General features: G+C 49.8%; 2 protein-coding genes across 2 annotated transcripts in view; one reads left to right on the plus strand and one right to left on the minus strand.

Annotated features, from left to right (window-relative positions):
* lrp1ab (low density lipoprotein receptor-related protein 1Ab) overlaps positions 1–14061 on the plus strand; it is a gene marked incomplete at its 5' end in the record, with an annotated part of 65251 nt that overhangs the window by 31713 nt on the left and 19477 nt on the right. The window contains 21 exons of the mRNA XM_083675944.1: positions 1295–1477; positions 1702–1899; positions 2058–2303; positions 2455–2652; positions 4066–4270; positions 4409–4573; positions 4740–4984; positions 5919–6050; positions 6928–7155; positions 7306–7480; positions 7604–7698; positions 8016–8165; positions 8322–8462; positions 8589–8714; positions 8891–9022; positions 9155–9289; positions 9504–9633; positions 9924–10050; positions 10317–10468; positions 10648–10772; positions 10893–11267. Coding sequence (XP_083532070.1) covers positions 1295–1477; positions 1702–1899; positions 2058–2303; positions 2455–2652; positions 4066–4270; positions 4409–4573; positions 4740–4984; positions 5919–6050; positions 6928–7155; positions 7306–7480; positions 7604–7698; positions 8016–8165; positions 8322–8462; positions 8589–8714; positions 8891–9022; positions 9155–9289; positions 9504–9633; positions 9924–10050; positions 10317–10468; positions 10648–10772; positions 10893–11267 — 3663 coding nt within the window. The remainder of the gene's footprint in view (positions 1–1294; positions 1478–1701; positions 1900–2057; positions 2304–2454; positions 2653–4065; positions 4271–4408; positions 4574–4739; positions 4985–5918; positions 6051–6927; positions 7156–7305; positions 7481–7603; positions 7699–8015; positions 8166–8321; positions 8463–8588; positions 8715–8890; positions 9023–9154; positions 9290–9503; positions 9634–9923; positions 10051–10316; positions 10469–10647; positions 10773–10892; positions 11268–14061) is intronic.
* LOC310808818 (galanin receptor type 1) lies at positions 12149–13207 on the minus strand (the record flags this gene model as incomplete). The annotated part of the gene is made up of 1 exon (XM_083675919.1): positions 12149–13207. One exon carries the CDS (start codon positions 13205–13207, stop codon positions 12149–12151), a length of 1059 nt encoding a protein of 352 aa, XP_083532045.1.

The following is a 14061-nucleotide window of genomic DNA, read 5'->3' on the forward strand; positions in this document are numbered from 1 at the left end:
GTGATGGGCACATTAGGTGCCTGTACTGTATTTTATTTCAGGCTGTTTATATATGGCAGTTTGACTTGCTGTTGTTGTTACAATGTTGACAGGATCTGTTTCCCTCCTGATCCCGCTCTCTACAGGTCGACATGTCTCGGCCTGCCTCGTGGCTTCAAGCCATCACTTAAAACAAATCCTCGGTGCTGCTGCACTCACGACATGTTTATGTTTTGCTCTTAGCAAGAGATCTCAGCGGATTTCAAACAAAACCGCACTTAACTCTATGCCTCTTCATTATGCTTGCGCAAGATCGTGCAGTCGCATTGTTGGACATCACCACATCGAACGTGATTTTAAATTCTATCTTGAAAAGTGAAGGTTTCGAGACAATGGCTGGTGTGGGAAGGGCAGGGGTGTTGGGGGGGGGGGGGGGGGGGGGTAACCGGTGTATGTGGTCATGACTGACAAACAGAGGGTTCGGGCTCCGTGGTTAGTGAGGAGGTCAGGAGAGGCCAGGGAAGTAGGTCGCCCCATGGGGAGGTTCCTAAGCCCTCTCTTTCCTCTCCCACACTCTTTGTCTTCAGCTCTACGTCAGAGTTTTAGAGAGAAGTTAATTGCTTTGCAGTTGGCTTGCCCTGGAATGAGACTGGATAGGAGAGGTGTGTGTATGTGCTAGGGACTTGGGCTGTGTATGCTGTGCACTGCCCCTCAGCCTGTTAAGTCCCAGCACGCAACGCTGGGCCCAGCATGGCCTGCTGGCCTAATGAGAGATGTGTGTGTATGTGCGTGTGTGTGTGTGTGTGTGTGTGTGTGTGTGTGTGTGTGCGCTCGTGCGTCAGTGTACTTTATGTGCGCCCTGGGCCTTCCGCCTGGAAGTCATTAGTTTCAGAGGGAAACACACAATACTCTTGCCTTCCCCTCTCACATACTGGTTTCTACTTCTGAAAGGTCCAGGGTTTATTCCCCGCTTTCTGACGCCAACTACTGACCTTTGTCATGAAGAGATGTCATTATTCCACATCCTTGATGGATGCCCTTAATCTTCCTGTGACATCGGTCGATGAGCGAGTCTGTGAGAACAGCCATGCTGTCACTGCTGGACCTGGACTCATGTCAGTGTCCCAGAGATGTAGCTAACCCACACAGACCCTGTATGTGTGTCAATGGGTGTACTGGACTGATTGGCCAATTGAATAGGCTGTTATGTCACAAAAGTAATCCTTCCTCAGGGAGCTCTCCCCATCTCTGTTATTGGCTAATTGCCTCTCTCTCTCTCTCTCTCTCTCTCTCTCTCTCTCCTCCTCCTCTCTAGCCACTCGTCCTCCCGGAGGCTGCCACGTGGATGAGTTCCAGTGTCGTATGGACGGCCTGTGCATCCCCATGCGCTGGCGCTGCGATGGCGACACCGACTGCATGGACCTGAGCGACGAGAACAACTGCGAGGGTGTCACGCACATGTGCGATCCGGCCGTCAAGTTCAGCTGCAGGGACTCAGGTCAGTGTGTGGACTTAGGGGCAGTTAGGGCATCGGGCAACAGTCTCACCACTCATCTTTTATCACTGCCCACCATGTTGGATAGGGGGCGGTGTGGGGGAATGGGGTGTTGTCACAATATAACCTCAAACCAATAAAGAGGAGAGGTTGCTTTGGCCTCTGTTTGACCCCTGGATACTAGGGAGACCCGTGTCGAAGGATGTCCTCTCTCCTTGTCTCCTCAGCCCGCTGCATCAGCAAGGCCTGGGTGTGTGATGGAGACAGCGACTGCGAGGACAACTCGGACGAGGACAACTGCGAGGCGCTGGTGTGTAAGCTCTCGCACCATGTGTGTGCCAGCAACGACTCCATCTGCCTGCCCGCCGAGAAGCTGTGTGATGGCACCGACGATTGCCCGGACGGCTCCGATGAGAAACTATGTGGTAAGATGCTCACGCACGCACACGCACACACACACACACGTAATATTTAAACCACCTTTCCTTTACTATATGACCTAACCTCAGTTTTACTCTATTCTACTCTGTGTGTGTGTGTCCGTGTGTGTGTGTGTGTGTTTGTGTGTCCGTGTCCTCCTCAGACTTGTGCTCGGTGGAAAACGGCGGTTGCAGCCACAACTGCAGCATCATCCCTGGGGAGGGCTTCATGTGCTCCTGCCCCCTGGGCATGGAGCTGGGCACAGACAACAAGACCTGCCAGATCCAGAGCTTCTGTGCCAAGCACCTCAAATGTAGCCAGCGTTGCGAGCAGCTCAAGGCCAGCGTCAAGTGTTCCTGCTACGAGGGCTGGGAGCTGGAGCCTGACATGGAGAGCTGCAAGAGCAGTGGTGAGAAAAAGGGGAGGGTAGGAGGTAGAAGGGGGAGAGGAGAGGACATGACATGACATTCAGGCAGTGGAGAGATTGAAAGAAGATGGTGTCGGGCATCAGATAGAGAGAACATTCTCGATATCTGATGTATCCACATCTCTCTCCTTAGATCCCTTCAAGCCCTTTATCATCTTCTCCAACCGTCATGAGATCCGACGGATTGACCTGCACAAGGGGGAGTTCAGTGTTCTGGTGCCTGGCCTCAGGAACACCATCGCCCTGGACTTCCACCTCACCCAGAGCACCCTCTACTGGACCGACGTGGTGGAGGACAAGATCTACAGAGGAAAACTGTCAGAGAACGGAGGTGAGCTAGCTATCTTATAATAGGGATGAATTTTAGTGATTGAAGACTGTTCTGGAAAAAAAACGTTAAAGGATTACTGTGGGCCATAGCTGGTTGGTCTCGCATCGATCAACTTTAGAATTGCTTCAAACAAGAAATAATTTGCAGTTGAAATATTGTAAGTGTGAACAGATTCATAGTGTTAAAGAAAGGACAACATTTCTGCCCTTGGAGGAAAATAGGTTCCAAAGTCTGCACTTTCCCTGAGCAAAAGTATAGTTTTCCAGAACAAAAGTTGCCTATAAAAGTTGCCTTTGGCTCAGCAGACAAGTCTACTGTGCCTGTTTGTGTCCCAGACTAAATCTACCATGTCACGGCTGGCCTTTCTTGATCCCAAACCCCAGGTTTGGTTGCCAATCAAGGTTGTGTTCGTTCCCAGGCAGCGCAGCACTCAGGGGGCACACGGAAGGCTTTGTCTCTTCCCATTTGTCTCAGTGCTCGCTTGCGTGACTGCAGCCAGAACAGCCAGAGTTGTGAGTAGCGTAGGAGGCACTACAGTACAGCTCCAGTTCCCAACCTCCCCTATAAAAAAAAAACCAACCCTCCACCGAGACATTGTGTCCAACTCATAGATCAGCTCCTGCTGCTTCTTATTTAAGACATTTCAGCTTCTACAAAAAACTGTGGGCAAACATGGTCGCTGTGTACTGCCAACGACAAACAAAAGGCGCCTCCACAGCTCCCCCCCAGGAAGGCCAAATCTGGCTCCAAGCAGCTTTACAATAAGCAAAGTGTGAAGAGGGTCTATCCCTCTAATTACTGTTGGAAAGCCTTATGAAGGGGCTGTGCTCCTCCTCAGCCATTGGAATGATCAGCTGCACACCATTAAGAGTTTTCACTGTCATTAGGGGAGCCAGGCGTTTCTGGGAAAGGAGAAATTAGTTCACGTGGGAGAGAGAGACGGAGGGTTATGGGGGGGCTGATTCTCAGTGTGTTCGTAGAAACCACGCTGACAGACGGAACAGTGAGTGCCATGTACCAACGGACACACAGAGAAAGAATTCTAAACAGTTGTGCGTTTGTCAGCGGTTTTGTTGCAGTGAAACATGTGTGCCGGTTGGAGATGGATTCATGCTGCTTTGATTTGTGTGAACTGGACATGCTGTGATTCTCTAGCTTTTGTCCTGTGAAATACCTCTAATGCACATGTGTTCCCTAAATATACTCTCTTGTCCCATGTCAAGTCTCAAGGTTTATGTAACACACAGGTCTGTGTGTAACGGTTGTTTTCTTGTCAACATTTTTCCCGTATTTTGAATTGAGTGATCTCAGAAGCGTGCCAACTGAGCATAAACATTTCTAATGTGAAACACTAAGAGACATCTTGTTCTCCCTCTCTCCCCCTCTCTATCCTCCCCTTCCCTGCTCTTTCAGCTCTGACCAGTTTTGAGGTGGTGATCCAGTATGGCTTGGCTACTCCAGAGGGGCTAGCAGTGGACTGGATAGCAGGGAACATCTACTGGGTGGAGAGTAACCTGGACCAGATCGAGGTGGCCAAGCTGGATGGCACCATGAGGACCACCCTGCTGGCTGGGGAGGTGGAGCACCCCCGTGCCATCGCCCTAGACCCCCGAGACGGGTAAGGAGCAAGAACATAGATCTATACCGTCTAGACCTGTGGAGGTTTCTGTATGTAGGTTTCAGTATGACACCATTCACAAGGTGAATACTCTTAAATGCTGACATATTATCTTTGTCTGTCTTTCTTTGTGGTCAGTATTTTGTTCTGGACGGACTGGGATGCGAGCTTGCCCAGGATAGAAGCAGCTTCCATGAGTGGGGAGGGTAGACGCACCATTCACAGAGAGACTGGCAGTGGGGGCTGGCCCAATGGTCTGACTGTGGACTACATGGAGAGACGCATCGTATGGATTGATGCTAGGTAATCTTGCCCTCCTCCCAACACATGCACACATGCACACACACACACACACACACACTTTCTCTCTGAGAATTACTCTCTCTCACTCACACACACACACACACACACACACACACACACACACACACACACACATATATGTATAAATGGTTCTGATATCTTCCAGGTCTGATGCCATCTACTCTGCTCTCTACGACGGCTCGGGGCTGATTGAGGTGTTACGTGGTCATGAGTACCTCTCGCACCCTTTTGCTGTCACCATGTATGGAGGAGAGGTGTACTGGACTGACTGGCGCACCAACACCCTGGCTAAGGCCAACAAATGGACAGGGCACAATGTGACAGTAGTCCAACGCACAAACACCCAGCCCTTCGACCTTCAGGTGTACCACCCCTCCAGGCAGCCCCAGGGTATGTCATACACTCACACAATCACACACACACACACACACACACACACACACACACACACACACAAAGTCTGCAGTCATTGGTGCGATGTTAAAACTCAAAGGGCAGCACTGCAGAGGGAGCCGGAACAGCAGTATACTGCAGACCTTGTAATTCCACAATGGCTCAAATCTCCACGGACAGCTGACCTTTCACAGCTGGGAGATGTGTTGTCTCCTCACACTCAGACGTTGCAGTGTTTTTGACACTTTTTTTCAGCATCGTTGATTATAAGGCCACTGCAGAATTTGGGCTGGTCGACTACCATGACGTAGATACCGTGTGTCTGCGTGTGCGTGTGCGTGTGATGTTTATCTTGCAGACCCCACTCGAGCTAGACAGACAGACACCCCTGAGCTTGTCACGACACCCCTGAGCTTATCATGTATATGGTGGCCGGTCCCCAGGCTAGCCAGTGGTTAGACACCAAAAGGAGAGTGAGGAGTGCAGAGATCCGAGGTGGGGGAAAAGGGGATCTCACAGTCCTGTTGATTGACAGTTTACCCGACTCCGTCTGACAGTGATGGGAAAACAAACCGTGTCTGACAAGTGCTGTCGACTGCTCCGTCTCCACCCCTCCTCTCTCTGTCTATCTCTCACTCTCCCCAATGCCTTATGATGGAAGGGTGCAGAGGCAAATCACTAGGATGCTATTTTAGATTTCCTTCATCTCAGAATTAGTGTTGGTTGAAAGGATGGAATTATTGTATGTGAACAGAGTACGCGCTAACAGAGATAACCACCATGCAGCCTTTCAGTTGTGCACGTCACCGAGAAATCTTATATACTGTATGCTGAAAGGGACTAGATAGTGGATTTCTTTCCGCCCCTCTCTAATTCTGTCTTTACTCATTTGTACCACTCATGTTTCTGTCCCCCCCCTCCCTCCCTCCAGCCCCTAACCCGTGTGCCACCAGCGATGGGAAAGGCCCCTGCTCTCACCTGTGTCTCATTAACTACAACCAGACCTTCTCCTGCGCCTGCCCCCACCTCATGAAGCTCCAAGCAGACAAACGCACCTGCAAAGGTAAGGCCAGTCAGCAACCCAAACACACACACACACACACACACACACACACACACACACAGAGAGCTGTAACTTAGCATTCTCTCCCAGTGCTGCTGCGTCTGGGACTCGTCCATGCTATGTAGACTGGCATCAGCTGCAGTGCTTGTCGTCTTTTATGAGGAAGATCTTATTACCTTTCCTCTTTCATTTGTGTCATAGAGGCAGAATTAATTTGACTTCAATTTCATTCCGAGTTGTAGATTGTCACAAGCGATATGTGCAAAAGCCTTCATCTATTTTAGTGTGATTTCATTAGTAGGGTGTGTGATTTTAGAGAGGGAGCTTCGGGAGGTGTGTGTGTGTGTGTGTGTGCGTGTGCGTGTACGTGTACGTGTGTGTACACGTAGGATGTGATGTTTAGTATTCTGCACCACAGCCTCCATTCCTGCAGTGTGGATCTGAAGGTAATTGGACTAGAGGGCCCCAGGTGCAGTCTCCCATTAGCTCTGGCCTTAGCTGGAAATGGATACAGGGCTACACTGGGGTTCTCACCCAACTGGGTCAAACACATCACCCCAATCAGCAGTTGCAGTCGTGCCATGGGGCCTTTTCCTCAGCTCTCAGCCCCATTGGTCATATTTTAGCTCTCTTAAGAGCTGGGAAATAGTCATACTGTGTGTCGCCAGTGAGCTTGGCCAAATGACTGGTTCAAATCACTCTTTTACTGTTACTTACTGTTTAATTTGGCTGCTGTGTTTGCATAATTCACACACACACACACACACACACAGACAGATACAGTACTTCTCTTACTAATAAGAATAGGATTTGTGTGCCGCATTAAAACCCTTTCCGTGTGTGTGTGTCTGTGTGTGTGTGTGTGTGTCCCATATAGAGTCCCGTCAGTTCCTACTGTATGCTCGTCAGATCGAGATCCGGGGTGTGGACATAGACAACCCCTACTATAACTACATCATCTCCTTCACTGTGCCTGACATTGATAACGTGACGGTGGTGGACTACGACTCCCAGGAGCACCGCATCTACTGGTCAGATGTACGGACACAGACCATCAAGAGAGCCTTCATCAACGGGACTGGAGTGGAGACGGTGGTGTCCGCTGGTATGTTCATTCATGCTGGTGGAATGAATTTATATGTGGTAGAATTGATCAACCTGGCAAGGATTAGTTAACCTCTAAAGTTGATGCGGATGCGTTTTGTGTCTGGTTAAGTATAATGTGCATCTGTGTGTGTGTGTGTGTTTGTATCAGACCTTCCCAATGCCCATGGTTTGGCTGTCGACTGGGTGTCCAGGAACTTGTTCTGGACCAGCTATGATGCCAACAAGAAGCAGATCAACGTGGCCAGACTGGACGGTTCATTTAAGAACGCAGTCATACAGGGTCTGGACAAACCCCACTGTTTGGTTCTGCACCCAATACTGGGGTGAGTGGGACCATTGAACTACTCTGTAGAAAGATTCTATGTTCACAAAACGTTTATATGTTCAAGAAACACTCCATCCTATCTCTTGTCTGTCTCACGTATCATTCCTGTGTCCATCTCCAGCAAGCTCTACTGGACTGATGGGGACAATATCAGCATGGCCAACATGGATGGGAGCAACCGCACTATGCTGTTTACCAATCAGAAGGGTCCTGTAGGTAAGTGAGCTGGTGACCTCAGCATCCAATAGGCTCTCACATGTACTACAGGAACAAATTGTGTATGTGTGTATTGAGACGGGAGGAAAGCAGAGGGGGTAATACATGAGTGGGATGATTGGAGTCAGGTCATGGATGAGAGTACACAGTATACACTATGTAGTATGCAGGGTTAGGCCATGCTGAGAGCCCAGCACAGCAATGCAGTGAGAGAGTGAGTGAGAGAGAGAGTGAGAGAGAGACACTGTTTGTCCTCAGGGTTGTGCTGAAAACGCCTTGTTCTCTGTGTTTGTGTATGTCCTGTCCGTCCCCTCCAGGCTTGTCCATTGACTTTGACACTGAACACCTGTACTGGATCAGCTCAGGGAACAGCACCATCAGCCGCTGTAAGATGGACGGATCTGGACTGGAGGTCATGGAGGGAGTCAAGGGGAAAATGACCAAGGCCACTGCACTGGCCATTATGGGTAAGAGGGCAAAGGCTAGCCCCAATAGGTCCCTCTTTATTATAACCTGGAGACAATAACACAATGCATTTCGATGCCTATATCTTGTGTATCAAATTGGAACGGTCCTTCAGGTTTATTGATGGTAAACTGAATGCCCTCCCCTCCCGTGTGTAGGTGACAAGCTGTGGTGGGCAGACCAGGGCACAGACCAGATAGGAACCTGTGACAAGAGTGACGGGGCCAACTGGAAGGTGCTTCGCAATAATACTTCCCCCATGATGCACATGAGGATCTATAACGAGACCGTGCAGACAGGTAGGACACAATAGTGTGAAACACAACTTGACTATAACTGGTAAGATAATGGGTCATATGAATGAACAAGGAAATAGTGTGATGTCTTTGTCGATGTTTTTGACTGCGTTTTGTTTTCATTCCCAGGTATCAACCTGTGTAGTAACAACAACGGAGACTGTTCCCAGCTGTGCCTCCCCACCTCCCCCACCACCAGAGCCTGCATGTGCACTGCAGGCTACAGCCTCAAGAGTGGACAGCAGTCCTGCGAGGGTGAGAGACTGTAACACTATACACACACACACACACACACACACACACACACACACACACACACACACACACACACACACACACACACACAGACAGACAGACAGACAGACCATATTGTAAGTCAAATCTGTACCAGTAGCGTGAATGGAAGTTTGTGTGCCACTGTATTTCTGCAGGCATGGGCTCCTTTCTACTCTACTCTGTACACGAGGGTATCAGAGGAATCCCACTGGACCCCTCTGATAAATCGGATGCCCTGGTGCCTGTATCTGGCACCTCTCTGGCAGTTGGCATCGACTTCCACGCCGGTGAGTACTGCTGTAGACCAACAGCCGTCGAAGTTTGGTTTAAGGATCATCTCATCATCTCAGTCATTTTTGTGTGGTTGTATTATTTCAGTGATTTGGAGTTAGATATTAATAGATTCCCCCCCTCTGCAGACAATGACACTATCTACTGGGTGGACATGGGTCTGAGCACCATCAGCCGAGCAAAAAGAGACCAGACATGGAGAGAGGACGTGGTCACCAACGGCATCGGCAGAGTCGAGGGAATCACGGTGGACTGGATAGCAGGTCAGGACCAGCTAGCCACACAATCATTATACACACACACACACACACACACACACACACACACACACACACACACACACACACATACACACACACACACACACACACACACACACACACACATACACACACACACACATACACACACACACACACACACACACAGAAATAGTAGATGGTTGAATAATACATTTCAATGTTTGTCCCCTGGCAGGTAACATCTACTGGACAGACCAGGGCTTTGATGTGATTGAGGTGGCCAGGCTAAACGGATCCTTCCGGTATGTGGTCATCTCTCAGGGCCTGGACAAGCCTCGTGCCATCACAGTTCACCCAGAGAGAGGGTGAGTCCCTGGGGCAGGGTGCTGTGTTTTGTTAGCTTACACAGACAGTTAGCCTCCCTCCTTAAAGGTTTACCATTGCGTGGAACACGAGTACACTTGATAACGTCTATATTGTAGACCTTTATTAGTTCAACCATGTTTGCACTTGATTACGTAACTTTAATGAATGAATGGCACAACATGATAAGCTTTCATTTTGGTACTGTATCTTATCAATTTTCTGTGTGTGTGTGTGTGTGTGTGTGTGTGTGTGTGCGTGCGTGTGTGCGTGTGTGTGCGCATGCGTGCAGGTATCTGTTCTGGACAGAGTGGGGCCAGTACCCCCGTATTGAGAGGTCCCGCCTGGACGGCTCACAGAGAGCGGTGCTGGTCAACGTCAGTATCAGCTGGCCAAACGGCATCTCCATCGACTACCAGGTCTGAATGGCAACACACACTCTGCCACTGCCCTATTACCTTTTTATTGACACACACGATTTTGAATGTGTACAGGTTTCAGAATAAAAAATTTTAATCAATAAATTATTAGCACACATGTCTAGCATTAAGGTACATGTTGTCATTATATATTGTCCATACAGTAGGCTATATACTGTACAGTATTATACAGCCAGTACATTACTTAAAATTAAAACCATAAGTAAAAAAATGTTAGTCTGATCAGTCTGTTGTTGTGTGTTTAGGAGGGCTTGCTGTACTGGTGTGATGCCCGGACAGATAAGATAGAGCGCATCAACCTGGAGACAGGAGAGAACAGAGAGCTGGTGCTGGCCAACAACAACATGGACATGTTTGCTGTGTCTGTGTTCGAGGGCTACATTTACTGGAGTGACAGGTGAGCTGCTTCTCCCATGGCTGTCCTTACTCTGTCCTTTATTCCCCCTCTATCAGTCTTTCCTGCTAGAGACTGGGATTATGTTGTCTTTGAGCATTAAATGACAATCATTAATGTTTGTTGGATTGTATCAATGCCGATGATTTGATATGGACTGAAGGTGTTGTTTGTTGGGTCAGGACTCATGCCAATGGCTCTATCAAGAGAGGCAACAAAGACAACGCCACAGACTCTGTACAGCTGAGGACAGGGATTGGTGTACAGCTGAAGGACATTAAGGTCTTCAACAGGGATAGGCAGCAAGGTACAGTTTGAACATCACACCCACCCCTCCCCCTCCCCCCCCCCCCCACACACACACACACACACACACACACACACACACACGCGCGTGTGTCTAACCAGAGTTTGTGCTCTCCCTCAGGCACCAACATCTGCAAGGACAACAACGGCGGCTGCGAACAGCTGTGCCTTTTCCGTGGTAACGGGCAGCGCACCTGTGCCTGTGCACATGGCATGCTAGCTGAAGACAGCCGCAGTTGCCGTGACTACGAGGGCTACCTGCTGTACTCAGAGCGTACCATTCTGAAGAGCATTCACCTGTCAGACGAGACTAACCTCAACGCGCCTATCAAGCCCTTCGAGGACCCCGACCACATGAAGAACGTGATTGCCCTCACCTTCGACTACCGAGGGGGAGGAGGGAGAGGAGCGAATCGCATCTTCTTCAGTGACATCCACTTTGGCAACATCCAGCAGATCAACGATGATGGCTCTGACCGCAAGACTGTGGTTGATAGTGAGTTTTTGATACCTTTTTGTCATTTTGTCCACATGAAACTCTGTGAAAACATAAACATTACATCCACAGAAATCCACTTAAGCCATCTTGGTGGTTTGAAGTTAGGTACAGTATGGGGTGTATGGTTGCAGGGGATCGATATGGTATGAGCTGGGAAATGAATTTTCTTGCTGTGTACAGTAGCTGGCCCTTCACTCCTTAGAAAGCTGTTCTACCTCTAAGTGCACTCGTCCTAGCTTCTCCCCCTCTCTGTCCCTCCCTTCCTTCTCTCCCACCCCACCTTTGCTGTGTAGACCCCCCCCCCCCCCAGTGTGCTACTGTAATGAACACACAGCTGGAGATTTTCAACTAGAGGACAGGGGCATCACTTCAAACTGTTGCTGTAGACACACACACACACACACACACACCAAGGTACTTAGGGCTTTTTAAGGCTATTTTCTTTTGGGGGGTTCTCTTAAACGTTTTAAGAGCATATTCTTGAATTCCCTTCAGATGGGCATTGCAAGGACAAGCCCCCCCTCCATAAAATCTTTAGCAAGCAACTTTACTTTCAATTTGGGGTATGAAAATCGATGATGAAGCAAATGATCTGAGACGATTGTGTTTATTGTGATTTATATTGATTGTGGTTAGATACATTGTATCACAGGTCCTATCCCAGAGTCACAGAAATATGCCACTGATTTCACAGAACAAACAAACCCATAAATTCCAGAGTATGGTAGCTGGGAGGTGGGAGTGTCCATAGTCTCCGTACAGTCAGGCCTGTCCTCTTTCTGTCCAGAGTGGCCCTATAGTCAGTCCTGTCCTCTTTCTGTCCAGAGTGGCCCTATAGTCAGTCCTGTCCTCTTTCTGTCCAGAGTCTCCATCCATAGTCAAGCTTGTCCTCTATCTGAGGCAGTGTCCAGCTCCACAGGGTTGAAAGGCTGTACCAAGTCTCTGCCCACCACGTCTGGGCACCACGTCAGACAGCCCCTACACCCCGCCCAGCCCTCTCGTCCCATCTCCAGAAGCTCCCCCCTGAACTTCTGAGACATGAAGACGTAGAGGATGGGATTGACCACCGCTGCCGAGGACGACAGGAGTCTGGCGAAGATGGAAATGAAGCGGTAACCGGGCATGCTTTCGATGGTGCCTCCTATGAGGGAGAACATGATGACGTAGGAGGGCAGCCAGCAGATGGTGAAGAACAGGACGAGCAGGGCGGAGGTGTGGGTCACCTGGCTCTGGTAGCGCTCCAGCTGGGGGGCGCGGCCCAGCAGCCGCGTGTGGCGCAGGAAGCAGTAGATCTTGGCGTACATCAGCACGATGACACCCAACGGCAGGGCGAAGGCGAACAGGAAGAGGGCGGCGCTATAGACCAGCTGGCTGAGCTCGGACAAGAACGCAAAGCAGTGCATTGAGCTGGATACGGTGACGGTGCGGACGGCAAACTGGGGCACTGCCAGGGCGGTAGCGGGCACCCACAGCAGCACCACAGTCAGCTTGAGGTGACGGTGCATGCGGGAGCGGTAGGCCCAGGTGGGGTGCACCACCGTCAGGTATCGAGTCACCGCCAACAACGCCAAGGTGTAGACGGACGCTGCCGAGCAGGCCACGCCCAGGAAGCTGACGGCCTTGCACAGGAAGCTGCCGAAGGGCCAGGAACCCAGGGCGATGGCGCTGGTGTGAAAGGGCAGGCAGAGAAGCAGGAGCAGGTCAGCAGCACTCAGAGCCAGCAGCAGGATGTCTGTGCCATGGGGCGGCTGCCCGCCTCTCCTCTTCCTGCATGCCAGGATAGAGATGACCAGGCATTGGCCCACCAGGCCCGTCACTATGATGAGAGCATCCAGGGAGGGCACCACAACCCTCATCACTAAACTGCTTGTCCCCGTCCCGGTGATACCGCAACTGCCACCACTACTGTTCCCCTGGGCTCCCTGACTGTCTTCCATAGAGATACACTGACACTAATCCTGATAATGACTCTGACAGCCTGATAATAGGGGGGCTTTACAGTGACATCCCCACACGGTCTCTGTCACACCTCCCGCCCCCGGCGCCTCTTTTCAATCTTATCACTCACAACCACGTTGGCACCACAATAGGGACAACTGACGCACTCATAATGACAGCAACTAAACTGAGCAGTCTACATCCTTCATGTTCAGCATTCACATCTGTATCCACTAGCTGTATCCACAATATTCATGTTCTAACCAGTTGTGCACCTCTTGAACTATAAAATATTTCACTTTGTTATTGTATTTTATAGTCCTAGGCAACACCACACAAAGTAATAAACTAATTGGAGAGATGATTCAGACATGCAGTCCTCTCCAGATTCCAAAATGATGTGTTTATAATCCAAGTTTCCACACAAAAACAATTCTCATAGACGTGACTTTGAAGGAGAAGTCCATCCCCTAGTGTTAGTTAATTAGTTGGCTGCAGCAGCATGTACACAGTATTCCACAGAGGGAGAGAAGTTGAGGGAAAAAATCTGTAAATATCCATCCAGTGAGCACTGGCCCTGTGGTTGTATTGATTTCTTGAAACCAAGCAACACACGACCAAGTCCTCCCCGCCGTCGCTAGCTGCCACTCCACATTAACACCAGTCAATTCTACTTGATGCTAAGTGCTTGCAATGGTGCCAGTGTTGTTGTCCATTTTGAGGCTCTTCACAGGCATTCTCACCCCCAGATTCCACAAGTGGAGGTGAGACTGAACAACAAGCTCTAGAGAGAGAGTTTCCCTTTCCTCTCTTTCAGATTGAGAGGGTTTCAGTTCTCTGGAGAACTTACTGG

The sequence above is a fragment of the Argentina silus genome (genome assembly GCF_951799395.1).
Source record: "Argentina silus genome assembly, chromosome: 8".
NCBI classification, from domain to species: Eukaryota; Metazoa; Chordata; class Actinopteri; order Argentiniformes; family Argentinidae; genus Argentina; species Argentina silus.